The 27,522-nt window shown below is 58.4% G+C and overlaps 1 protein-coding gene across 1 annotated transcript; it reads right to left on the reverse strand.

The window, feature by feature from the left end:
• On the reverse strand, positions 1 to 26,532 carry EPHB3 (EPH receptor B3; the record flags this gene model as incomplete). Its single annotated transcript, XM_082288247.1, has 16 exons — positions 1 to 166; positions 471 to 626; positions 792 to 985; positions 1,080 to 1,229; positions 1,321 to 1,536; positions 1,780 to 2,027; positions 2,126 to 2,248; positions 2,413 to 2,510; positions 2,879 to 2,984; positions 3,073 to 3,241; positions 3,399 to 3,523; positions 4,309 to 4,644; positions 4,795 to 4,950; positions 12,062 to 12,734; positions 13,106 to 13,170; positions 26,436 to 26,532. The coding sequence occupies 16 exons, from the start codon at positions 26,530 to 26,532 to the stop codon at positions 58 to 60; spliced, it is 3,021 nt and encodes a 1,006-aa protein (XP_082144373.1). The 3' UTR covers positions 1 to 57.
• Positions 26,533 to 27,522: the final 990 nt, after the last annotated feature.

Below are 27,522 nucleotides of genomic sequence, written 5' to 3' on the forward strand. Positions count from 1 at the left end.
AAACTGAACCTGGTTGGCAGGTTCCCTTGGTCCGTTCCAATGCAGAGTCCCCTGTGGTCAAACCTGCACTGGGAGCGTCTGGTTCATCTGCAGCCTCATGTCCTGAATGCTGCTCAGGATCTTCTTCTGGTGCCCTGCTAGCGTCACCCCTATCCTCAGCAGGTCCCTGCAAGGAAAAGGTGAAGACTCAGCCCTCAGCAACATAAACAAGTGGCCCTGCCCCACTGGGGCAAGGAACCTATCCATCATTACAGCCCTCTCCCAAGCTCCAGTGCTCCCTCTAACACCAAAGGGGACTGGATGCTGAATCCTAAACCTGAACTCCCTTGGGACTGGATGCTGAATCTCAGTCCTTAATTCAGACCACCATGCACCCAGGTGGGAGGAGGCGGCTGTCAGACAGGCAAGGGACAGTGTACAGCAGCCCCAGTCCCAGTCTGCTCCCTCCTCCCCTCCAAGCAGGGACTTACTCCGCAGTCATCTGTGCCACCAGGTCAAAGGAGGCAAACCCAGCATTGACAAAGTTCTCCTTGTACCGTCCCATTTTGATGGCATCCAGCCAGTCTCCCACGGTGGTGAAGGTGGTGTAATCTGGGACAGTGCGGTCCAGGAGAGGCTGGGAGATGCTAAAGGGCAAGAGAGCCACAGGTCACAGGGAGCAGGGGATGGAGAGGTGTAACTGGAAGCAGAGGAGATTTCTTATCCCTGCCCTCCCCCAGCTCTATTCCCAACCACTCCAGTGTTCCCTGGAATTGAGGTAAATCCTGGCTGGAAACAAGGATGTCACTGACCCAGACTGGACGCTGGCGATGACCTTCAGGCTGGCAGCATTGCGGATGAGCTTGTCCAGCGTGTTGACGATCTGTGCAAATTTGGGCCTTAGGTTGCGGTCCCGCACCCAGCAGTCCAGCATCAGCTGGTGCAGTGCAGTGGGGCAGTCCATGGGGGGTGGCAGGCGGTAATCCTGCTCCACAGCATTGATCACCTGCAGAGAGATATGCAGAGGCAGGTTGTGAGCCACCTGGGCTCCCACAGGCAGCCTACAGCTCCCAGTTCCCTACTTCCCAGAGAGCACTTACATCCTGGTTGGACATGTCCCAGTAAGGTCGCTCCCCGTAGGACATCACTTCCCACATGACGATGCCGTAGCTCCACACGTCGCTGGCTGAAGTGAATTTGCGGTAGGCAATGGCCTCAGGAGCCGTCCATCTGATTGGGATCTTGCCCCCCTGCAAGGATACACAGCTCCATGATTTAATGCATACTTGAGGTGTCTCCCCCCAGCCCCAAATTGGTGGATCCCTCCTGAGTGTCCCATACCAGGGAGCTGGTGTAGGTGGGGTCAGCCGGGTCGTCCTCCAGAAAGCGAGAGAGCCCGAAGTCAGACACTTTGCAGACCAAGTTGCTGTTGACCAGGATGTTGCGGGCAGCCAGATCCCGATGCACATAGTTCATCTCCGAAAGGTACTTCATGCCAGCGGCAATGCCTCGCATCATTCCCACCAGCTGGATGACTGTGAACTGCCCATCATTCAACTACCAGAGGAGAGACCAGAGGGGTTTGCAACACCCTGAACAGATTGAGGAAGGATCCCAACGTGCTACCATCACCTTCCTCCTCCCTAGAGCCACCCCTCTTCTTCCACTCATTATGTCTGTGAAGAGCTTAACCCTGGGGACACCAGCATGACCATGTAGAGGGATGGGGAAGGGCTCAGAGCTGCTGCCTCCCCATGCACTGCAGCCCCCAACCCAGGGCAGGAGGAGATGGATGCTCACCCGGAGGAAGGAGTCAAGCGCACAGTTCTCCATGAATTCTGTGATGATCATGACTGGGCGGCTCTTGGTCACCACACCCTCCAGGTGGATGATGTTGGGGTGGTCGAACTGGCCCATGATGCTGGCTTCACTCAGGAAGTCCCGCCGCTGCCGCTCTGTGTAGCCCACCTTCAGTGTCTTGATGGCCACGAAGATCTCGCGGCGGCCAGGCAGCTTCAGGCGCCCACGGCACACCTCACCAAACTCCCCTGTGGTGGGAAGGAGAGAGGGGAGCAGCGTGGTGAGCCACAGGACAGGGTGAGAGGCAGCAGTCTCAGCACCTGCTGTGCCCAACCCCAGGACTTGCCTGCTCCAATGACCTCCTCTATTTTCACACACGAGATGTCAATCTCCTTGGCGAATTCCCGGACAGCTTCGTTGGGGTCCTCGTAAGTGAAGGGGTCAATGTACACCTTCATCCCAGGGGTAACTGCAAGGGCAGAAGTCATCAGCAGTAGGGACACACCATGGGTGACAGATGCCAAGCCACTTGGCTGGCTGTCAGCCCACCCCTTGTTAGCAAAGGCTGCCCCTTTGCACAGGGTAGGAGTTTGGAGAGGACAAGCAGAGTCCATTTGCTGGGCTCACACTCACCATATTGCTGCAGCTTCTCTGTGTACTCGGGGTCGGTGTTGTTGCGTTGCTTCCTGCCCAAAGGAGACGAGAGGAGGTGTTCAGTAACCATCCCTTTCCTGATGGGGCAAAGACATTCACTGCCAACTTCCAAATCCCAGCATGGCCAGCCTATGCCAGAGAGCCTTCCCTCTGGCAGCCTGTGTGCAGAGCCATCCCTCCACCCGAGGTGCGATGGGAGGAGATGGCCTAGTTGTGCTGAGCGCATGGCAGGAGCCTGGGCAGAGCCCAGCTCGTCCTGGGGAAGCAGAGGCACAATCCTCCCACGGGACCCCTGCTCTGGGACCCACGTGTGGCCAGTCCAGTCCTTCACTCTCTGACTGGAGCTGCAGAGCTCTGCCCACTCTGGGGAGGGGGAAAGCTCTGTGGCAGACGTGAGCAACCCCCAAACCCAGCTTTGAAACCCTCTTCCCTGAGAAGCCAGTACCTGAAGCAGACGATAGCAATCACCACCACCACGATGACAAACACCAGCCCTGCAGTGGCTGAACCCACAATCAGAGGCAGCTCCTGGAAAGTCTTGCTGGTGGAACCTGATGGAGGGACAAGCAGCAGTCAGGCTGGGAATGGGGCACGCATGGGAGGGCTGGGCGATGGAGGTGGCCCGGTGCCGGTACCTACCGCCCTCCGCAGTTGTCTGAAACTCCGTGGGGAGGCTGTAGCGGCCATACCCCGCCACGGTGCGTGCCCGGACCTGCACCATGTACCGAGCATTGGCCTTCAGCCCGTCCAGCCGCACTGAGTTCTTCTGGCTGGTGACTGTGTTGGCAATGCCATCGCTCTGGCCTTGCTGTAGGGGAGACATGTGGGTGTCACCTCTGTGAAGCCACCCTCCATTTGCTGGCTCCCACATCCCCCAGGCATCATGTCTGCAGGGATCCCCTTTGCCATGGTGCTGATGGCCAACTACAAGGGCTGGAGGAGGGAAAAGGCTGCTCCTGTTTTACCTTCTCTGAGTACTTGATCTCATAGTCCAGAATGATGCCGTTGGGTCTCTCTGGGGGAGTCCATGACAGCGTCATGCTGTTCCCGGTGCTGCTGTGCAGGTGCATCGTCGGCACGGCAGATGGGGCTAGGAAGGAGGGCAGGAGAGGAATGAGCCACCTGTGCCACGTTTCCCCCTCCACCATCCCACATACTGTAGGGGATTCTCTGCCTGGGACATGCTTGGATAATCTTGGTGGAAAGGCATGGAAAAGCTTTGAGACTGGCCTCCCCCAAGTCTCCATAAGGAGGTGTGATCTCAACACCAAGAGCAGCCTCAGAAATAGCACTGAGGTAATGCTTCACCCCATGCCTAGCTGCAAACTGGTCTGGGGAAGGGCCCTGCCAGCCCAAACTGGGGCTCTGTCCCCTCCTCCACTCGCCAGGAGCTCTGTGCTCCACCCCAGCAGCAAGACCCGTGAAATCAGATCAGAGTGCAGTGGCTGGAGATTACCAGCACGCTGGAGCGGGGCCAGAGCGGGAGGAAGGAGGGAACAGCAGAGCATTTGGCTGCCTGTGAAGGCTTGGGCTGGTGCTGAGCCTTCCCAGGCACACAGGAGAGAAATCTCATTTCCTTCCTCCTCCCTTTGCAGCAGGCACAGCATCTCTGGGGTAGGTCTAGGAGATCCAGAGCTCTCTGGAGCATTTGCCAGCCCTACTCTTCTCCACTTGCAAGCATTCTGATCTCATCTCCTCTAGGAACATGCTTTAAACAGAGAGGACAGTTTACCCAGGGGATTAGATGCAGGTCCAGAGAGCCGGTTAGGCGGCACCACAAAGGACTGCAGCCTCCCAGGCTGTCAGAAGGAAATCTCTGCTCCACTCTGCTCTGAGGACGAGACACAGCCCCTGCTCCCTGGTGGCTCCACTGACCTGCCTGGTTGGTGGTGATGTTGACAGAGGCGAAATGGGGAGGGTAGGGACTCTTGTTGGAGATGCCATTCACGGCCTGGATCTCAAAGGTGTACTGGGTGTGGGCCATCAGGTTGCTGATGTAGATGCGTCGCTCGGTGAGGCCGAGCTGGCGCGGCACGAACTCCACGTTGTCGTCGCAGCGGGTGCACAGACGCCGCTCCACGCTGCACTTCTTGCAGATGACGTTGTAGAGCAGGTCATCCCGCCCGCCCGTGTCCTGTGGCTCGCTCCACTCCAGCACCAGCGACGTCTCATTCACGTTGGAGATGACATTGCGAGGGGCTGAGGGGACACCTGCAGGGAAATGCGAGGGGCAGCGATGGGGTGTCTTCATGTCCAGCTCACCGCTGGCATGGGCACAGCACACACCCCCCTCCCAGACACACATCCCCATCACCTCCACAGCTTCCCTTGCCTCCCCTCCTTGCCCCGAGGAGGACTCACTGGTGCAGGCGCTGTCTGCGGGGTCCGTGTCTGCCCGGAAGAAGCCGTTTCGACAAGTGCAGACCATTGCTGCTCCAGAGGTAGTCCGGCTATTGGGAGGGCAGGGAGAGCAGGGACCTTCCCCCTGCTTAGACTTGAAGGTTCCCGGGCCGCACGCTAGAGGAAAGAAAATCAGACCTGAGTTATAAAGTGAACCCAAGAAACACTCACTGCTCCCACCACAGGTGGGCAGACCCTTCCTTGCTGCCCTGCCAAATCTTACATCAGTGACTTGAAGACCTCAGGCCTTCTACGAGCCTTTCCAACACCATCACCCGTGCCCAGGGATGCAGTGCTCCAGGCTGGGGAGGGTGGGAAGAGTGGGCAGCTGGAAGCACCAGCCGGCCCAGGCACAGCTCTGCCAGGAAATGCTGTGCTCCAGCAGCAGGCCTAAGGTAACTGGAGGTGGGAAGAGTTGGTCACCACCAGCAGTATGGCAGGCCAGGGCAGGTCCATCCAGGAGGTCCATTTGTCAGTTTTGTTTCTTCACTGCCTTTTCCAAGGGTTTTACCATGCTCCCTTCCATGGAGGAAGGCCAAGCTGCTTTCCAGGCCTGGCAACCTTCACAGTGCTGGGTCCATCCTCTGGGGAAATAAGGCTGGGAAGGAAAGAATTCCTCAGCCCTGTCCGCAGCAGCCCCTGCGAGAGGCCTCTACCACCCAAAATCAGCCACTCAGCCCCAAACCTTCCGCCTCAGGCACTTCAGCCACTTCTCAGTCCCGGGGCAGCGGCACCTCACGAGGTCGGCTCAAGTGGAGTGCTGAGAGAGATGAAAACATTCCTGCAGGTCCTTGGCTGAAGAGCTGCTTCAGCATCACTGCCACCTCCCTCCTCCGCTTCCGATCAGGGTCCTTCAAGGAGCCACAAGTCCTGGGATATGGCCCAATTGGCACCGCAAGGTGTTTATTTGTAATGAGGGGCACGTGAAAGGATTAACAGCACTTGAGCTGAGGAGCAGAGCAGCCTCGGGAACCTGACCCACACCTCAGAACAGCCCAGTTTATCACAGTGCTGCCCAAGGAAGCGGAGTCTGTGCTCTGTTTGCAGCTGGATGAGGTGAGAGACCCACTGGTGCCAGCTCTGCTTCAGCATCACCCTGTTTGCCACAGCTGGGGCAGCATCAGCACTGATGGCCCCGAAGGAGGGCACGTCCTCCTCGCTCCACTGCGTTAGGGAAGCTCCGAGGGCACGTAACCCTCCCACCTCCCACGCCTGTCACACATCATCCTGAAAACAGGGGGAGGTTTCCTGGTGCTTCACCAGGCTGTGGCAAGTGGAAGTTTCCTGCTATGAGGCATCTCCCGACACTCTCTGTGGAAGTTTTCCGGCTGGTTGCAGCTCCACACGGGGTGTGGAGTGCTGTGAGTCACATGCTGCAGGGCCAGCCCTGCAGGGACCCACACACAGCTCCAGGTGCTGTCCTGGGCCCCTGGTTTGTCCAGGCACCGGGGAGCAACAACCCCAAGAGAGAAGCCCTGCTCCAGTGCAGGCCAGGGGGATGTGAGAGCAGCCCCTCACAGAGATGACTGCCTGCTCTCCAGCCCCACTGCCCGGACGGGTGTCAGGAGCTGCTTCCTGCTCCCAGGGTGCAAGCCTTCCGGCAAGGAGGCTCTTCTTTGGTCAAAACAGGACCAACTACGTGGCTCAACTGACTCCAGCTCCTTGACCTGAGTTCACCCAGCCTCTGGGCCTTCCCTTTGGAAATGAAAGCTTTGCCTGTCCCAACTGTGCAGGCTGGAAGGCAAAGGAGTGCGCAGATTTGTTCCTTGGGAGGCCAGCAGGAGGGCTTCTGTCTCCCCAGCCTGGGACACCCAGGCCACCAGAAAATGTGTCTTTATGTGGACAGCAGAGGCCCAGAGGTCACAGAGCAGCCTCGGCACAGGCAGACCCACCCCGTCTGGAGTCCCAGGCGGTTCAAACTGGGTGGATGCAGATTCACACATAAGGAACCAGATTGTTGAGGAATGAGAGATGACTGAAACCTCTTGGACAGGAATGCTCTGGGCTCAGAAAGCTGCCAAACATGCTTTGGTTATGGAGAGGAGCCCAGATCCATCAGGGTCAAAACCCCCTGAGCAGGCTTGTTGGGGGGAGAGTGAAGCTTGTGTTAAGCTGACCGCCCAAGCAAGGCATGGCAGCCAAGGACAGCCAGGTGCTTGCAAAGGATGCAGGAGGGATGAGGGCACTTGGCCTGCCGCACACAGAGGGCCAGCCGGTGCCCAGTGGGTTACAGGTGATAGTGGCCTCCCAGACAAAGGAAGAAGGGACAGGCAGAGCTGTCCTTCGGCAGCTGCCTGCCACCCCTAAGTAGTGCCCAGTGCAGGCAAAAGGGATGAAGGCCATTTCTTTGCATCCTCATACCACCTTGGCAGGAGGGGGATGAGCCATGAACCAGCCTTGTTAAGAAGGGGAAGAGCAGCAGAGGGACCGAGGCCCACATGCACTCCAGTGTTTTAAGTTTCCAACTCTGCTTAATAAATCAGAGCATAAAGACCTTGGTGGCAGTGTGACAGCTCTCAGCCGCCACATTTGAAGGCTGTAACCGAGCTGAAAGCTGATCCCAGGCCCCTGGTGGATAAGCCGCTGTGTCATCTCTTCTCTGCAAGAAACTGCCTGTACAACAACCACTGTCTTGGCCGGCACGCTGCGGAACGAGCCTGGGAGCTCTGGAGTGGGAACGTGACTCCATCCAGCCGGAGCTGGGAAGCCAGGCTTCCTTCTTCCTACCGAGAGCTTTGCATAAGCAATTTTCCTGCTGAAGTGTCCTCAAATAAAATAACAACTCTGAACCTCTGCACACAGATCACATCTCCTGGTGCTGTGCTGCGGTCACCTCTGGGGAGAACATGACAGTCAGTGACAGCCACAGGATAACAGGTCAGGGAACCGAAGCAGAGCTCCCCGGTCTGAAGAGGAGCCGCTGGTTTGATGGGAGGGAGAGGCAGCCTGGCCTGACAGCAGGGATCAGCCACAGAGGGGATTTGTGTGGGGTGTGGGAAGGAGGAGGACAGTAAAAGAGCCCTGCTGTAAAGCTGCCCCTGCACCCTCTATGGGGCACTGCACACCCGGCGTGGCAAACCCGGCCATCCGGCTGCTTCTGGCAGCCCCTCCAGGATTTCCATCAGCTGCCCACCTCCAGGGCCTGATCCTGTGTCGAAGAGCTGCAACACAGAGCTGGGGGAAGAGGAGGGTACTATTCCCAAATACAATTCCCACCCTGGTGAATAAAGTTCAAGGAAGGGAGCTGAAAAAAACACCGAAATAAAACCCTTCTGGCAGCAGCAGAGAGCAGTGACTCATCCCGTAGGCAGCCTCCATTATTGCACGGGATGCAGGCAAGCAGCAACAAACCACGTGTGCATCTCCAAAACTTTGGGGTCCCCTCCCTTGGGGAAGGCAGGGATAGCCGTGACACATTGGGAAATACCAGCTCCAAACTACCACGTTTCATGTTTTGACTGCTTTCCCATTCACACTACAATATTCCAGCATCCTTCCAGCTATTTCTCTCCCTGTAGGACTGAAGTAGAACGCCTCGCCTGAGCCTAGATAAATTAAACTGATCATATCCCTTTGCCCATCAACCCTGTAATTTCTTTAGAGGCAAGAGTCAGGTTTGCTCGGGACGATCTGTGCTTTATGAACCTGCACAGCTCGCTCCCTTCCCGCTGTCGTAAGTGGCTACAGATGGAGCAGAGCTGTGGAAGCAACAGCCTGGCTACAGCTGAGGCGGTAACTCTGTTTTTAAGTCTCTCTTAAAAGGCAGTTATTTTAAAAAAAGTAAAATAATCACCCTTTGGGTGAAAATATTTCACACTAGTGCAGTCCAAAAGTGAATGGAGTAAATCTGAAGGGAGAGAAGGGAAAGAGCCCTTGGGGGTTTGAAGTGGCATCCAAGGAACAGTCAGGAAAACAATTTTTTTCTTTTTTTTTTAAGAAAAGAAGAAAAAAATTTCAATAAGCAAAGCTGCCTCTTGAGCCACAGCGGGTCACAGGCAGGACAGCAGGGGCAGATTTCCTCGACTGTGTTACAAGTAACCCATTGTGGAACTGCCTGGCTGTAAACCGGCAGCTCTCCCTGCCTTCCCTGCTGCTGCCTTTGATCTGGAAGCCCGGGCAATTAATCCCAGGCAGTTTCACTTCCTGGGTTTCATGCAGCAAGCCCATGTTGCAATGCAAAGCTGCAAACAGTTGGCAAGTGCAATGCTTGCTTGGCAATTTTTTTTTTCTTTAATTCAGGGTGATGTTTTCATTAGTCACTGATTGCAAGGGAAATTTATTTTTGCAAAAATTCTGATTTTGGTCCCAGCCTGACCTGCACTCACCTACTGATTGTGCCCAAATGTTCAGTGCCTGGGGCCATGAGAAAAGAACGACCAAAAAGACTCAAAAATGGGTCTCAGGAAGGTGTGGTGTCATGCTGGACACTGTCACCTCCGCTGCTCCTATGGTTTGGGTATCTACGGACTGCACCACACAGACTCAGTCCCCCCTCCCAAGTGGGGTGCAGGCTCTGGGGGCACTGTAGCCCTCCTGCAGGGCTTCCCCATGCAGAAGGACATGCAAGGAGGGGGCTCACTGCTCACCCTGGCACAGCAGCCTCTCTGTCTTTATGTGAAGCTGGCAATACAAGGGGTGCAAATCCCAACAAATCCATCATGGAGCACATGCCCAAGAGCATTTCTGGGGAGCTCCTTGATACCAAATCCCCTGAACACTTTGGGTGCCTCCTAAGCAAAAGGAGAAGGGGTGGGGCTGGGGGGAAGGCTGAACCCCAGGGGCTGCAGGGCTTGGGGTGGGAATGCAGTGCACCCCAGCCCGTGGAGGCATGTGGGAGCCTTTGCCCCCCTGCCTGGCCAGCAGCTTCTCCTTGTCCTCCAAGAGCTGCCTCTGCAGCTCTGCATGGCAGGGAGTGTGTGGGAAGCGGCACAACCCCCAGAAGGGCCGCGTGCTAATTAAATAAAGATAATGAGGCTGAGAATGAGATGCCAAATCAATGCTGTGGCAACTCAGGAGTAGAGCGCCAGGTACCAGCCTGGCGTATCGCCTTACAAAGCATGCCAAAGAAACTGTCTTCAGTCGGGCAGGATGAGCCCTCCGCTCCCGAGGGACCGGGATACAAGCTGCATTGTAACAGGTCTGAATGCGAGCTCTAATCTTGGCTCTGGATGGAGATAAAGAGGAGGAGGAGATCTTCAAAGGCCACTGAAAGTCTGGGGAAAGGGGGAGATTTACAACAGGGCTTATCCCATCTAAGCAGTAACTGGGTATTGTTATTTATTAAAATGCCATCTGGCACTCTGGAGCGCTGCTCGCCCACGCGGTGAAGCCTCCGGGGGCTCCCTGGGGCAGGAGTGATGAAACCCCAGCTCTGGGGGGCTGCATCCACACTGCTGCCCATGACACAGGGGCTGGGAGACTTCTCGGTGCTGCTGGACTCTCGAAATGGAGTAAGGGAACATCCAGCCGAGAGGAGAAAAGGAGCTGAAGCTCCAGCTTCTCCCAGCCCTTCTTCAGCTGTTTCCACTTAAAACACACGATCATATGGCGGAAAATCTGATCCTACAAGCGCAGCGCAACTTTCCCAGAGAAACGTGAGGACACCGCCGCTTCTGCCCAGCGAGAAGGCAGGCTGCCGGATGGAGACGTGCCCACGGCCCAGCATGGCTTCCCTGCCTGCTGCAGCAGAAGCTGGGGCTTGGTGGGAAATCAAAGGCGCTGGGAAAGCTGCCACATGGGGGTCTGTCCAGCTCGGCGGATGTGGAGACAGGACCTTGCCCCAGGTTCCTGAGTGTAATCTGAGGAGCTCTCAGTCCTGCCTTGGGATGCTACCCCCTGAGCACAGCCCCAGTGCTGGCTGGAAGCTGCATCACCTTGTGCCCAAACCCCACTCTCTGCTGGGAAAGAATCAACACTGTGTATGGTCTAAGATCTCCCAGTCCAAGCAAGAAGGAAAGCAGCTTCCCAGGAGCACGGACCTCAGTGCAGTTTGAAGTGTGGATGGATGCCTGGCACTGGTGTCCATCTGCTCAGAGGGAGCCAGATTGGCTGCTTACAAGACTGACGCAGGGGGCTGTGGCACTGAAGTAAGGGCTGTGCTGGCACTGATGGTGCTGGAGGTTCTGGATCTCCGGCAGAGCTGTGGCCCCGTGGAGACTGAGCTCTCCCTAATTAGCCACAGCAGCATGGCTGTCAACTCCCAAAGCCAACAGGGAGGCCAGCCTGGCCCAAGCCCCCGTCACAGCCCGTCCCAAATCACATGGCCCCTGCCAAGAGCAAAGGGCCGGCGCCAAGCATCCCGTCATCGGTGAGCACAAGGCATCCAGCACTGGGGGCCCAGCCAGCATCCCACTCCCTGTGCAATGCCTGCAGCCAAGGGGAACAGCAACCTTTCTGCCCTAAACCCCAGCCACCCCAGGGCAGGGTCCCAAGAAGCTCCAAGCCAGCTCCCAAGAAATCACCCCAAGGGACCGCAACATCCATCCAGACAGATTTTTTCTTATCAGCACACCCGAACTGGGGTTAAACAGCAACACCAAAGCTATCGTGGGAGAGCTGCAGGACTCACACAGAGCTATCCTGCTGCTAGGGTGGCTCTCCATCCCCAATATCTCCATGCGCAGAATATGTTTCCTTCCCTTCCAGCAAGAACAGGGAGCTTCAGATCCCCTGCCTTCGTGCTGCTCCCTACCATCCCTGCTGCAAGCTTTCAGTGTTGGCAGGGGGAGCATGCATCAGCATGGCTTCTCCCACAGCAGAGCCCTGCTCACCACCAGTGCTTCCGAGTGCCTCCGCACAAGCAGCGTGAAATCACACTTGCCAAGAACAATCACTTGCCCCAGCCATGCGCACTGCAGGAGGGAGAGGGAATGTGCTGGATACGGCAGCAGCGGTGAGAGAGAGATTTTGGTAATGCTCTAGGGCTTAAATGTGCTGGATCCCTGCTGAGGGCCATGCCTTCAGCTGCAGTTCCGTGCAAGGGGATGCATCCTGCAGAGGATGCAATGGTGGTTGCTCACCAGTGTGTCCCAGCAGACACTGCACAAGTCCAGAAAGCAAAGGCTTTAAGGCTTCGGAGTCAAACTGCAGACCAGTCCTCTAAGATATCACCCTGCTCCCTCATCAGGGAAAAGCCTCCAAAACCAGATCGAGCTCAACACAAAACCACCTCCTTCACAGCAATGCACCCATGGGGACAAAAGCCATGATCACTCTGCCATGCACGTACCTTGGCACTGGGTATCCTTCATGGTGGGCTCATATCCAGCAGCACACGTACACGCTCCCACGGGTACCATCCACTCGCCGTCACCGTTGCAGTACAGCTTTAGGGGCACAGACACCTCCACTGCATTGGGGATGCAGGTGCCTGGTGCGATGACCAGGGAAGTGGGCTCAGCCCCTGTTAAAGTCTCCGGGAAGATAGCAAAGCCAGCAATGGTGTTGGAACATTTCTTGTAGAAAGCCCGGACGGAGATGAGGGACATGCAGGCTCCCAGGTCTTGGAAGGCGAGGTAGAAACCATTCTTGGAGAGAGGGCCAAAGCTGCGCACCTTGGTGTTCACGCGGCCAGACTCAAGCTTGGAGAAGCTCTCGTCTGGGGCAATTGTATCCACTTTGATATAGGGGTTCTCCATCCAGAAAGGACTGTTTGCGGAGGCAGAATCCGTATCTGACTCATAATAGAAGAGGTTGAAGGTCTCTTTGCAAGAGCCAGGGATGTTGGGGATGCTGTTGCAGTCCCGCACAGTGAACTTCAGCTCCACATAGACGCGCTGGACATCCTGGCGCTGGATGAATTTGGTACGAAGCCAGTTGTTCTGGTTGGCCTCCCGTACGTTGCAGACCTGGTACGTGCGGATGGGGTTCATGGCCTCGTCATAACCACTGACTTCTTCCCACTGAGATTGAGAAGGAAAGGGTTAGATCCCCAGCCAGGGACGTCAGTGCCATGGACACATCGTGAATGGCATAGGGTGGGGGGGAACAGGCAACAGTCAACAGGGAAGAGCAGCAGCTGCACCTCCACCCGTCACAACCCTCCTGGTCATCAAGGTGACTAAGAGCAACCCAGGCCAGGGACCATGGCACTCCCGCTCTGCTGGCACCGAGTCAAGAGGAGATGGTTTCATCAGGTGAGGATAAGCACAGGAGGGAAGGAGAAAAGATGTAGCCAGCTTCACAAAGGCACTGGTGAGAAACCATGATTCCCATGGGGCCAGGGCCAGCTCTGCCCTTTGGAGGTCAGGACCTGTTCTGGTTCCAAACTTACCCCTGTCTCTGGATGAGTTGTCCATGCCAACTCAGAGGTCACCCACTTCGTGTCCATCAGGGTCTCTGGAGAGAAAGGAAGGAGAGAAAGAAGTAATTGGAGATGAAGGCCAAGATTAGAGGGGAAAAAACCAGGAGGAGTGGGGGAGAGGAGAGCTGAGCCTGACATTTCTGTGGAAAACAGCAACTTGGGGGGTGAGACATGGTGGGAGGAGGAGGGAGCGGCACAGACAGACTCCAGATTTCTCTTCTCCTGTCAAGAGAACAGGAAGAGCGAGGCGTCCCCAGAGAGCTGTGCTGGAACAGGCAAGCGGCAGGACGAGGAGCCAGCCAGGTGGCCAGGGGGAGATGGGGACAGGCTGCCATCCCCAGCCACTAGCACGGCCAAAGGTGCCCCCCAGCCAGTGCAGGGGGTGCCAAAGGAGGAAGACCAGGCGCCCCTGTCCGCACCCTCCCCCTCTGCATTGGCAGGGTGCGTATTTACTGTGGCTGGGGTTGAAAGGGCCCGTTCCCATGACAGGGCGGTGCGGGCCAGGCAGGTTTATCCAGAGGAGGAGGGACTGGCAGGCTGCTCTCCCAGAGACGCCCCACATCACTCATTTTACAAGAGGGGAGAAGAATTTGACCGTCTGGCCAACATTCCTGGAGCAGACTACAAGACAAACCACCCCGGCAGCATTCCCCAAACAGCCCCAGCCCCAGCCTTGGGGGAGCGAGACGCTTGTCTGGGAAGAGCTGCAATTGCAGGCAGCTGTCGCTAATCCCGGGCAGAGCCGCGTGGCTCCGCACGAGCACCACGCGCAAAAACCGGGAGTGAAACGCAAGGATGAGAACACACTGACATGCTCAGGGGCCAATGGCCCCTCTGTGAGCTGCTGGCCCTGTGAGCCCCACTCCAGGGATCGCCCTTAGGCTGTTTGGAGGGGAGCCGGCACCCCGGGGTCCTCTGGATCTTCTGCCTAGGGGGGGTTTTGCGGAAGGGGGATGCAAATGCCTGGAGGCCCTGGCGTGCTCAGGGGGGTTTTGCTGCCTGCACCGAGCAGGATGCAGGACCAGCGCCAGAACACCTCCCGGATGAGGGCATCCCCCTCCCCAGCTGCAAGTATGGCCTCATCCCAAACCCCGTGCAGCTCCCCACGGGCTGCCCATCCATCCGTCCACTTCTCAGCCCACCCAGGCTTGAGATGAAGGGCAGGGAGCCATGGCTCTCCTAGACCCAGCAGCAGGCTGGGAACAGCTCATTCACGCCAGCTGGGGCACAAGGACATCCCAGGGCAGCTCAGTTGTACCAGCACCATGGCTCAGCCCCACAGCAAGAGGCAGTTTCAGCTTCTTTCCTCCCACCCCAGAAAAACCCCAGGCTGACCCAGCCAGGGAGGAAGTGTGGAGGAGGAAGGAAGCATTCACGCATGGCAGGGCTTCGGATGAAGCCCAAACGGAGGTAAACACCTTCTTCCCGTGTCTGAGCCCAGGGAGACCTGCCAGCAGCTCCCAAGCCAGCACCCACAGACAGGCTGGGAGCACAGGCTGTGGGTGCCACTGCAGCACAGATAAACAAGCACGTTCGGGGACACGTGGGCTCGCTGACCGGCCTCGTGGTTTGCCAGGTTCCCAGCTGGGCCAGCGAGCCTGCTTCTCACCCAGGCTGTTCACCTGGAGCAAACACAAACACAGTCCCATTGCGGGCTGGTGGCACTAGCAGTGGACATGGCACTGGGGATAGAAGGAGGAAGACCTTTAATGGTGCCAGCTCCCTATCGGGAGAGGTGCAGAGCGGCACCATCTACAACAGACACCAGTGCAGAGATGGTTACTGGGCAGTGGTTATTTGCTGTTTCTCAAGAAAACAAACTAGGGGCATCTGGCAAAAACAGAGGGACAGAAGGAAGAAGCCCTCTGCCAAGCAGGTAATGCAGGAAGGTGGGACACAGGATGGGCAGAATGAGTCTGTGCACCCATAAGGCAGCCTCTGCTTGGTCCCATGGCACTACGTGCCCAGGGGACATACCAAGCCGTCATCTGTCTCCCTTCCCATTTCCCACACCATCAGTTACTGAATGCCAGCAGGATTCCAAGCATGGCTCTGCATGGCCACAAGACCACTGGAGATGCTGCTGCGCTTCCCAGACCCCTGCGTGGGGTGGCTGCCAGGGCGGGTGGGCAGTGCCAGATGATGGGGGAGCAGGTTCCAGAAGGGGGCTGCCCACACCTCTCAGAGGGACAGGCCCCGCACTGGCTGCCCTAATAAGGGCACAGCGGTGCCGTGAGGGCCCAGACATGCCGTGCTGGCGGTGAGCAGAGCCAAGTGTGTGCTCAGCGCTCACAGTGCGGGGCTGCCAGCCCCCGGTGTGGATACTCTGTGTGGGTCCAGCCAGTGCAAGGCCCTGCTGCTGGCACAGCCAGCTGGGGATTGTTTCTGCAGGACGAGCGGGGAAGGGATGCCCGGCTTGCTCAGGGCTGGGGCTGCTGATGGATGAGCGGCTGTGGCGGTGAGTCAGGCTGGGGAGATGGGGAACTAGGTGGCAGGGTGTGCCCGCAAGTAGAGCGACATAAGGATGCTGTGGCAAGCCACAGAATAGCTTGGACTGACCAGACCATGGTGGGTGTTTGCTTCCCAAACCTGTCCAAGGTATGCGGGAACTCTCCTGCCCAGCAGCAGGTCCCATGTAGGAAGCGCTTGCCATAGCAGTCGTCCCCTCCGGCAGCATCCTTCCCCTCGAGTGTCAGCCGTGGGCAGAACCTCAGCTTGGACAGGAGGCTCGCTGCCTGCATCCTAATTTGGCAGCATCTGCCATCTGACCAGCAGAGGAGAGAAAAAACTGACAGAGCCAAGCTGGCTGCTGGCGTGAGAGCCACGTAAACCACACAGAGAGAGCGGGGAGGGGAAATAATAATAACAAAAAAAAAATCACTGAGCAACTCAGCTAAAGGAAACAGGCTGATCACAGAGGGCAGTGGGGGTTTCCTGCAGCCATAGGAGTGACCCAGGTGGGGTCAGTGGAGCCTCCCAGACCCTTGTGGCCTGCCACTGTGAAGGCGGTGGGTGGAAGGCCCTGTGGGCTTCTGTGCTGCGTGATCCAGGGTCTGGTGGCACATGCTGAGCTGAGCTGCAGAAACTGCTCTCAGCTCTTAAAGGTGCCACAGAGCTCTCACCGTGGCCTGGCCCTGAACCTGGTCCTCTCTCCCAAAAACACTGGGCTTCAGTGGTTCAGGACCAACCAGCTGCTCTCTCCCTCCGGCCCATGGTGCCAGAGGTGGCCTGAGAGGTGTCACCAGTGATTTCCTGGCGCGGTTCAGGTTTGCAGGTACTGTGGAGGGACGTGAACGGCGTCAGGGCTGGCTGAACAGTGAGTCAAAGCCACTTCAATCCCGCACACCACAGCAAGAGCCTGGTCCCATTAGTCAACGGGAAATTGGCTCCCAATTTCACCAGCTTGGGGAAGTCACCCTAAGGCTTGCTTTATCACTCTCTGCAGCGCAGGGGAGTTGTCCTCTCCTTACCTTCAGCTGGGCAAAAGCAAGAGATGGAGCAGGAGCCTTGCTATGCTCAGCAAGTGCAGCTGGCCATGGTTGACTCCACATCGAAGCAGGAGTTCCATGGCAGAGTGGGATCCCGGGACAGGGAAAGATTCTTACTCCTTGGACAGGGCTGTGAGCATCATTCTGGCTGCCTCTTGCCTGCCCTGCAAGTCCCCTCCCAAGCACATCCCGAGCTGCAAAGACGAGGGGTCCCCTACCAGCAGCCCTCCCATCACCTCCACAGAGTCCCCAGCAGCTCACTAGGTGTTTGAAGCCCTGGCAAGGACCCATCTGGAGCCAGGGACCTCTTTCTCCCGGTGCTGAGGCTCAGGAATGCAGCATGCATGGTCTGAGGCCAGCGAAAACGTTTGAACTCCCCCCTTAAGAGGCCCAGAGAGCCCGTCTCGCGCTGTTGAGCGGCAGACGCGCGCAGCAGTGATGGCTGAGCCAGAAAAGGGGGGGGAAATATCAAAATTCTTTCAAGATGAAGCCACTGGGGAAGACTCAATCGTCTCCACCAATAAGCTCCACTTTAAACGCTCTCTCCTTTGAATACGTGGACTGATGGCTTTTATCAGGATACGCTAGCAATGTAGAATGCCAGCTCTTTGCCCCGATGAGGAGAAGGCAGCTCATGCAAGTCCACAGCATCCTGGAAGAAGGCAAGGGAGAAAAGTTAGTAAAGACACCCACGCAGCCTCACTGCAAACAGAGGAACCTGTTCTGCAACGTACCCATGCTCTCTGGGAGCTATGCACACCATGGCACCATGTCTGCAGGAGCTCAGCGTGGGACAAGTGGCCCAGACTGGCCTTATGTGGCCACTTGCCCCACGCTGAACTCCTGCAGATGCCATCAATGGCCAGGCCATTTGCCCCAGGACATGGCTTGGCTTCCACCATGGTGGCTGCTAACGGTAGTGCCAGATGCCTCTTCCCCTCACTGCCATGCTTTTCTTCTCTGGAAGGAATGCCAGCTTGTTTAGAGATTCACTTTAAATCTTGGAGACTGCCTGCTAGTCAAAAAGCCACCAAAAGGGGCATCTCTCTGCATATTTTAATTTCCTTCTCGGTTTTGAAGATAATTACGCCAGGAGCGAGTGGCCTTGCGTGCTCTCCATTCAAGCACCTATCGGTACAATTAATCCCAGCACTGTTCTGAGCAGCGGCACAAAGGGCCTTTGGTGTAAGGTCCTTTATCTGGGAACAAAGAGCTGCCTGTGGGAGAGAACCTGAGGTTGCACTTTTCCCGCTGACAAGCATTCCGTACACAAAAGCTGAGCCACGGGAGCACCCTGTGAGCTCGTCAGGTCTGGGAGACCCCGCAACACGTTTTCTTGAAGCATGCAGCTCACCCAGATCCCTCCTCCTCCTCCAGGAGGGTTCTTCCCCTCCGACCCCAGCTAAACCCTGTAGCCATCCTCCTCCCCGGCAGGGGATGTCCCTGCTCCAAGGCTAGGGGACTCCACATGCTGCCTGCACTTAGAAAGCTCTCCCGTCCCGCTCAGCCCACGTGCTCCGTGGATGGAGCACACCACAGACAGCAGATTTGGAGCACAGGAGGTGGCGTGCTGGGAGGTTTCAGCACTTGGCAGCCCCTTGTGCCGGAGCTGCACTGCAGGGAGGAGAGGCTCGTGCTGATGCGGTCAAGAGCCAGGAGAGCAGGGAGGAAGGCTGCAGCCAGGGTGGGAGGCAGCAGGCAGGGCACCAGAAGGCATCCTCGGTGGTCAGGGGGTACCCATGGTGGACGTGCCAGGCATGGGGTTTGGGAGCCTGGGGAAGGTTCTGGCAGGCACTGTCTGCTAGTTCCCTCTGCAGAGATGGGGCTGGCAGCACTGCCAGCATGCTGCACAGCTCACATGCACTCATCCTCCCCCAGGAATCCCATCTCTTCTGGGGACCCCCTGCACACCGGTCTACCCTAGCACCCAGTGCAAGGCCAGGGGGCTGTGCTGGTTCCACCCTTGCCCTCCCCGACTGTCAGGCTGGGCAGGCCAGGCAGTGCGGTTCAGCCCAAGGGAAGGGCTGGAGCACTCCCTATCACCGCCCACGCTGGGAACCTGTCCTTATGCCGAGCAGGGCGCCTGCTGCTCCCCAGCGCCAAGGGGGGAGACGCGAGGCTGCCGTGGGAGCTGGCCCCCACCCCATCCCTCGCCCGGGCAGCACGGGGGTTCTGACTGCCCATGCCCACCAATGTCCACCTGTCCCAGGTCCGAAGCAAGCCGGTGACTTGTCAATGAACTGGGAACAAAGGGAAGAGAGGAGGGGAAGAAAGAAAAAAAAGGGGCCTGTATCACAGCTGTGGCCCTTCATGCCAAGGGCGTTTGGCCCATCATCAAAGGAGATCGGATTTGCTGAGGCAAATGATGACACATCCACTTCAAGCGGGGCAGGTTCTGCCTGCTGCTGGAGGCGAGCCACCGGAGTGGAGAAGTACTGTGGGCACTTAATAATAGACTCATTATTTCTGCATTATGGCAGGGCCCAGAGGCCCCAACTGAGATTAAGGCCCCTCTGCGCACACAGGGCGCATGCACACACCAAGCCGGGCAGTGCCTGCCCAGAGAGCCCAGCCAGGGGTGGGTAGCACTGCCAGTCCCAGCATCATTCACCACTGCCAGTTCTGGCTCTGCCAGAACCATGGTAAGCTCACAGCAGGGCCCAAAACTCCAATTCCAAGGATGCATCCTTCATTTCCCAATCCCACACCTACACTGGGGTATTAACCTCAAGCCAGGAGACAGTCCTGTGGCTCTGAGCCACTGGCCTACTGCATCTCTCTCATAGTCTTCCCCACCCGATCCCAATGTCCTGCACCTTCTGCATTGGCAAGGTCCAGATCCCAGATGACTGGGAGCTGCCTGGCATGTGGGGCGGAGGGGGACAGGAATGCTCCCTCCATCCAGCTCTGCCCTGTTGCCGACCCACCATCCGCTAACCAGCTGAAGAGGGTTTTCCGGCCACGTGCTCCTCACCAGGAGCTGTTTCCTGATGGCTGCAAGACAGACTGAAGCATGTGAGAGAGGACAGGTGCCAGCTCTGCAAAAGGCAGCTCAAGTGGCAGCGGCTGGGATGCAGGGAGGGATGGGTGCTCCTTTCCGCCTGGTCACAAACTGGATCAAGGCGGGAAGGGCAGGTTTCTGCTGTTTTACAAGCAGGGCCACACCAAGCTGGGCTCCAGCACCCACCAGCATCACACTGTGAGCACCCCCTTCCAAAGCACAGCACTGGGAGCCTGGGACTATTGCCTGGGACAGCAGCTTCTGCCTTCCAGCTGCATGCCAAGGACACGTGCAGCCCACTGCCCAAAGCCTGCCAGGTCCTGCTGCCAGGCCCTGGTCCTGCAGAAAGGCCGTACCAATGCTGGGAGAGGATGGGAGCCAGCTGCCCAAGCCCAGCCCTGCACTGCAATTACTGTTCTATTAATACCATAGGGATTTCGGATGTCAGAGCCCAGTGTGCTACTCCAGGGTCAGCCTGGCCAAGGAAGAGCTGCCATCCCTGCCCACATGGTGGATGTGCCCTGGTACTTGCTGCTTCAGCTTGTCCAGGAGGACAAGATGCTTTCGCTGTGCCAGGCTGTGTGCAAAGGGGAATGGACAGATCCCACAGACATCCTCTCATCCTTGCTTGCTACCAGACTGCCCACTTGGGACAGGAATGTCCCTGCCTGGCCCAGGGGAAGGGGCTGCCCGCTTCAGCTCTCTGCCAAAGGGACAATGCAACCAGCTGTGCCAGGCAGGCAGGAGCTCTATGGCCAGCAGGCAGGACAGATTTATAGGTCGCCGTCCCCAGCAGGAATGGCCACGCAGCCGTCCTCTGCTGCCACAGAAATAACTCATCCGATCAGGAGATGCCAGACCTGTTCGAGCCACAAATGCCATTGACTAGGACATAGGCAGCAAATCAGCCTGCAAAGACACCCTTGTTTCCAGGACATGTTGTGATGGGGATGCTCCTGCCACCTCTCTCTGTGACCCCATTGCCCTGTGGCCATGGTTTCATGGGACAGATGTCCCCACGGGGCCACCAAGCTGAGCTGGGCTGGTGGGGCCAGATGAAGAGCCCCAAAGTCCCCAGGGGAAGGAAGAAAAGGCGGTCGGTACTGCAGACCTGCCTCCGCAGGGCAACCGTTTGCGTCAGGCTGAGATCCAAAAGGCCCCTCTCCCCCTCCAGCTCCATTTTTTTCCAGGTTGTACTTTTGGAAAGTGCCCAGAGAAGGAGTAATGACATTTAAAAGAAAAAAAAAAGCCCCACCCCTTCCCCAAAAAAGGTTACTCGGTGCACATCCAAAGGCTCGCCCCACAGACGGGTAGCTTGGCTGCCAAGCTCCATCCCATCCCGGCAGCACAGAGTGGGAGTTTCTGCCAAGATCTCCCTCCTCTCTACTGCCTGGGGCAGTTACCCAAATCTCCGCGCTGCTCTCTGCTCTCTTCCACAGCTCTCCAAGAGCACCAAGCCCATCTGGAACTGCTTAAACCCAAATATTGCCCCCCCTCTCTCCTCCACCTCCCCCACCCCCAAAGTCAGATTCTTCCAAAGTTAAAACAAGCACAGAGTCAGGAGGGGGTGCCGGGCCGGGCTGACTCGCTCCTTCATTTCGGTTTAATTTCTGGGGAACTAGAATAAATCTGTTCCTGGCGATCGTTCAAGCCCTGCACATTTTTCTCATTAATAAAAAAAGGCCTTGGATAGCACGCCGTGTGTGCATGCCCCCCCCTCCCTGCGGGGTCCCCCCGCGACCCAGCCCTTGCTGGGCAGGCACTGAGCACCCAAGAGATGCAGGAGTGGGTGCAGGGGACATGGGGACAGCAGCGTCCCTTCCCCGGGACAGGGATGGATTTTGGCAGCCCTGTGCAACAGCCACACCTCAGAGAGGAATAGGGAGGCTCAAATCCCCCTGCAGCTGCTGCTGGGCAGGAGAGTCCTGGTGGAGGGCTCCCCTGGGAGGGGACATCCCTGCCGCCCACTCCTCCGGCACTGCAGCCCCCGCAGGGCCCCCGGGGCATTCCTGGGGAGGGGGCTGGGAAACAGGTGTTTGTCAACAGCTCCTGCCACATGCATGAGAAACGCCAGGCCCCGCAGCACAGCAGGGCTTAGCAATGGGCAAAAATAAAATAAAGAGAACCCCCCCAGCAAAATCCTCCCCCCTGTCCCAGCCTGGGACCCTCAGCCAACACACGCTGGCACATGCATGGAGAGCAGCCGATGGGCCCGGTGCTCAGCCATGCTGCTGTGCTCCAGCCTCTTCCCAAAATGGCTCCCGTTCCTCTTCAGCGGGGTGGCCATGCGAAGCCAGCATTGGGCTCGCTACCTCCTGACTCAGGGAGCACAGGCTGGAGGACTGGGCTGCGCCGAGGGGAAAGTGGGCACCAGGGGAGGGACGCAGCCCCTCTGGGAACGGCGGCACTGTGGGAAAGGGACGTAGCCCTGCAGAAAGGGGACGTTGCCCCACTCCCAAGCTTGGCTCCATGACTCCTCCATGGCCATGCTGAGGGCGGGTGATAATGGTCCCCAAGCATAGGAGGATGAGGTTTCACCAACTGTGCCAAGCCTGTCCCTCCACAGGCAGGATGCCCACATGCCCTCCCTACAAAATGGCTCCCACTTGGGGCTCAGCTCTGTGAGGGAACGGCCCATGCCCCACTGCCAGCACCGCCCAGCCAGAGCACAGGGCTGGGTTTGGAGCAACAACAACAACAACAAAAATGCAATAAAAAAACCAAAACATGACTTCAAATGCGACGGTCCCAGGCTGGTGGGAGTGTCACTGCAACAGGCTGCCTGGCCTTCAAGATGGCAGCTCATCCCCTGGGGCATGAGGCTCTGCAAGGAGATTCCTGGCCTTGGAGGGGCACCCCCATCCCCACCATCCCCCAAACGCTTCACGGGAACATGCTGGACACAGAAACAACAGCACCTCATTATGGTTTCAACCACTGAGAAGCTTGTGGCAATGGCAACCACCAGCTCCACCGCAGCCCTTGGGTATAGTCCCCCTTTCCCAGGGTTCTCCTCCGGGAGAGGCTGACACCCACCCTGTGGTCTGCACCAGCTGAGAGTGGGGATTCCGACCCCGGGGCCGCCCCAGCACCCTTCCCCCAGCGCGGCTCCCAGGCAGAGACGCTTAATCCCGACAAACCAGTTTGACTCAGCACAACAGGAACAGCTACAATTTTAAAAACATGCAAGTCTGTGATTCAGATTGCTGGGGCTGTTTTAATTAAACACCAAGCTCCCCTGCTCCAGCAGCAGCAGCAAACGGCTCACGGAAAGAAAATGCAACAAACTGGTTTCCCCAAATATCTCTTGCAGTAAGTCATCATAACAAAACAAGGAGTTTCGGTTCATTCCTTAAAAACCAGAGGCCGCTATTCCCAATCGCAAGGGCTGGGCAGGCATGGCCCGGCAGCCACAGCCTCGCTGTACACTGAGGCAGAAACATGGGGCTGCAAATGGACCCCGACACTCCAAGTTTTCCCTCTCCTTGGCTCTCCGCATGCTTCACTTCACACAAAGGAAAGCCCTTCTCCCCTCCTCGGGAGCACGGACGGGAAGGCTTCCTCAAGTGCAGCTTTTAGTGAGGAATGGGAGATTTAATGAATCCAGTGAGTGTTGCGGAGCCCCACGATCCCCTTTCCCTCACAGCCCTACCCCAAGCATCCATAAAACAGCAGGGCCAACTTCTCCCATTGCCCCGCCAAGAAACATGCCATTTCTGTGAAAAGTAATTAAACAGAAAGCAAATCTCTCTGCCAAGAAAATACCTGGCAGTTCCAGCACAGGGGTCAATTAAGCAGGGGTTTGCCGGTGCAGAGAGAAGCGTGGTCAATCTGTGTAACACCCTGCTGGGGTCTGCAAGGTGCCACTGGGCAGAGACCAGATGAAGAAAATCCCCCCTAGAAATCTTGCTGCGTTGGGGGGTTTGGCTATTTCACTAGAGCCCAAGTCTGCTCAGGACTACGTGCAGCAAACTGCAATGCTTCTTCATGGGAGTTTATGGGGAAGCATGCGGGAAACCCCAAGTTTAAATGGAGTCCTGAATCCAGAGTGGCTGCTCAGGGCAGGAATGGCCTGGGAGAGTGGCTCCTAGAGAGAGCAAGTCCCTGTCCCAGTCCACCCGCACCCCCAGGGCGACAGGCAGATCCAGTCTGTGGCTGTCCATGCTCCCTTGAGCCAGGGTGTTTTGAAGCCTGGGGTTTTACCCCTGGATGGTGGGCAAGGGCCTGGAACGCAGCACATTCCCCATGCTGTTCCACCACGTCCGCTCCCCACAGGGCCTCTGCTCCCACAGCCCCGCCGGGACAAACTCCTCGGCTCAAACCCCTGTGCTGGAGAAAGGATCCGCTGTTGCCCCCGGATAGAGCATTCCTTCTGCAGCCGGCCCGGGGACTGCTGAACCGGAGAAGAAAAACACATTGTGACTTCAAACAAACCCAGCGCACTTACAGGATCTGGAGAGAAACCATTTTCTCCTCGGCAGCACAAAGCCCTCACTGAGCTGCTGCCGAGCGCGGCTTTTCTCCTCCACCCCCGTGGGGCCTTGTAAAGAAACCCTACTCCCCACCATCCCCTTGGGAACGGGGAGCGCCATCCAGCCCCAAAGCCCCCTGCCCTTCCAGCCCGGCACCAGCTGTAAGCCCAGCCCAGTGCACCTCGGAGGGGACGGTAAAGTGGCCGGGGTCTGGGGACTGCTCACTGCTGTTGTCTGCAGGACGTGCGTACAGATTTATGGCCACGCCAGATTTATGATCAGCACTAAAATATCCAAACAAACGTGCACACGAGATTTACAGTAACCACTGGAACGCGCTGGTCCCCGTCAGGAAGCAGCGTTGAGCATGGACAGAAATGCCCAACGCAGCAGAAGAGTGGGAGCTTGCTGACCCTGATGCGAGCAGCGGCTTCCCTAAGCTGGGCAAGGCAGAAGCCTCTCCAGGCCAGCTGCAACTTTCCATCCAGCTTGAACAAGAGCAAAGGGGGAAAAAAGAAATTAAAAAAAAAAAAAAAAAAAAGGAAGAGACAGAGAGAGAAAGAATCCCAGGGGAATCGGGGCCAGCCCAAAAACTGCTGGGCAGCCGCCAGCCAGCCCCGAAGTGGTTCCATCGGGCTGGCACCCAGCTGGGCCCTGACCTCTCAGATGGTGTGTTCAGCCACTGACCCCTCCACACATTCGGGAAGCTGAAAAAACCCAGTGACTCCTCAGCAGGGGCTGTTTATTTTCTCTCCATCAGACTCTTTGCACTGCTCCATCCCTGGACGGCAGCGGGGGAGAGGCTGGGGCTCCCTGTCTCCCCAGGGACTGGGGGGACCGTCCCCAGGTGATGCACATCGGTGCTGCCAGCCCCCACGCCAGCTATCCTTCCCAAATTCCCAAACCGCTGATGGGAAGCAGGTTGTGAGGGGCTACCCGCAAGCGTGGGGCCTCGCCGGGCTCCCTGCCTACAACTTCATCCTCCGGCACCTCTCCAGAAGGCAGGGATCCCCGGGCGGGCGCTCGGGAACCTCCATCCCGCGAGAGCTGAGTGCTGCTCGCTTCTCCCTTCCCCTCCTGCCGCGGGGTCCCCGCTTAGCCGGGAGCTCACGGACCCGGCAGGCCCACAGCTCTGCTTCCTACAGCGTACAAAGGACGAGGAATTTTAATTTTTTTTCCCTTTTAAAGAAAAAACAAAAATCGCACGGAGGGAGAATGAAAAGGAACGCGGACAACAACCACCCCCCAAACTTTCTACAAAGCCCAAAGCCGGAGGAAAGACGTCCCCCATCCACCGCAGCGGGGTGGGCTCCTGCCCACGGCCACCCCCGGCGCCGCGGCCCGAACCTCGCAACGCGGGGCGACGGCAGCGGGAGCCCGAGCACGACACCCTCTCCGAGCAGCCCCCGGGCGGGGGCACCCACAGCTCCTCTCCGACCGGGGGATCTCCCTTCCCTTCCGTCCCTCCCTTCCCAGCCCCCTCCCGCCGCTCCGGCAGCGGGTTCGGTTACCGGACACCGGAACGCCGCCGCCCCTGGCACTCCGGCCGGAGCCCCGCACAATCTGTGCCGAGACAAAAACCCGTCCGGGCCCTCTTCTCCTCCTTCTCTCCGGTGCGACCCGCCTTGCCCGCCCGGGAATCCCCGGTACCCCAGCGGGGCCAAAAGCCTCTTTCCTCGCTGAAAGCTGGGGGTGCAACGGCGCTGCCCCGCGGACCTGCGTCCACTCTCCAAGGGGGAGAGAATTACTCCCCATTCTATTCCCAACTCCATCGGAACTCGAAGGTGGAAGAGCCGCGGAGCGCATACCCGGTCGGGGGTAGATGCGGCACGCGTGGCCACTCGCCCCGGAGGTCCCACGCTGGAGCCTCGGGGGTTAAGGCAGCGGGCGCGGCGAGCCCTACCGGGGAAGGGATGGAGCCGGACACGGCACACAGACACTCCTTCCGCGGCCCCACCAGTTCTGGCACGCCGCGAGCTTCCACTGAAAGAAATATTAATTTTCCAGCCCTCTCGGTCGTGGCGAAAAGCCTCGAAACGTGAACCGAGTATCCAAAGAGGCGCCGCTCCCTGCCAGCAGCCGCCGGCCGCGGATGCCGCGGCTCTGCCGCGCCGGGCTCCGTTCCACGGGGCGTTGACTCTGAAACCTACTGAGGGCGGCTAAGCGCTAGGAGCGGGGCTGCGGCGACGAGCTCTCCGCAGGGACAACCGGGCATCCGCGGCGCGACGACGAGTCGAGCTGAGCCACAACGGGCCTGGGACATCCCGGAGGAGGCGTGCACCCGTGCGCGGTCGCCCGGGCCCCGGCGCGGCGGACGGGCACGCCCGCCCGGTACTCACCCTCCAGAGCGCGGCGGCCACCGGGGAGCAGCAGGAGCAGCAGGAGGGGGAGCAGCGGCGGCGGCGGCGGGGGGGCCCCCGGGCGAGCCGCGGCCATGGCGGGGGCGGTGCGGGCGGCCCCGCCGGGCAGTCCCGAGCTCGGCGCCACGCGCGGTTCCTCTCACCGCCGCGCCACGCTCGCGCTCTGGCGCCGCCGCCGCCGCCGCCGCTGCTGAGCCGAGCGGGGCGGGGCCCGCCCGCCAATCACCCCGCCCCTGGCAACCCGGCGCCCCTGGCGACGGCGAGCGCGGCGCCGATTGGGCGGCGCCGGAGCGGGGGGCGGAGCCTCCGCGGAAAGATGAATCGGAGGGGGCGGGCGCTGCTCGGCGCGCCCCCCGTGGCCCCGCCCCCTGGCGCGGGAGGCGCAGGGCGGGGAGCGCGCCCCACCCAGCGGCCGCCGGCGGAACTGGGCTCTTAAAGGGGCCGCGCGCCCGGCCTGCCCCGCAGACCCCCGGCCCGCGCTGCCCTGTCCCCCGCCCCGCCGGGTGCGGGTGAGTGCGGAGCCTGGCAGTGTGTGTGATGACGGGACCGTGGGGCCCTCTGTTCCACACTACTGGCAGCCTGGTTTACCCGTGCCACCCATTGCTGTCCTGTTCTCTACAGTCCCATTCCATCTCTTATGCATCCCACCCTTTGCCAACCCATCTCACCCCATTCTTCCCCAGCCCATCCCGTACATCCCATCCTACCTCACCCATCCCATCTCATCGTACCACAAGCCTCCCCACCACATCATGATTCCCACCGCGGTGACAGGGATGAGTTCTGTGATCCTGGCCAAGCTGAAACCATACAGAGAGCACTTGAAGTCACCTCTGCCAGGACCCCCACCTCTACCCACAAGGTGTCTTCCCCACCACATTCCTCGTGGGAGAAGGTGTTGGTTACTGTGCATGCAGCCACAGCTTCCAAACCTGTGGGTGTCTCAGTCTTCTTTCCCCTCTGTCCTGACTTTGCTATGGAAAGGTCTTGGGACCCTCTCTGGGACAGAGTCTGCTCCCTTGGGATGGTGTATCCACACACACTGTCCTGGTGGTTGGAGCTGGCA

Source organism: Coloeus monedula (genome assembly GCF_965178545.1).
Source record: "Coloeus monedula genome assembly, chromosome: 10".
NCBI lineage: Eukaryota > Metazoa > Chordata > Aves > Passeriformes > Corvidae > Coloeus > Coloeus monedula.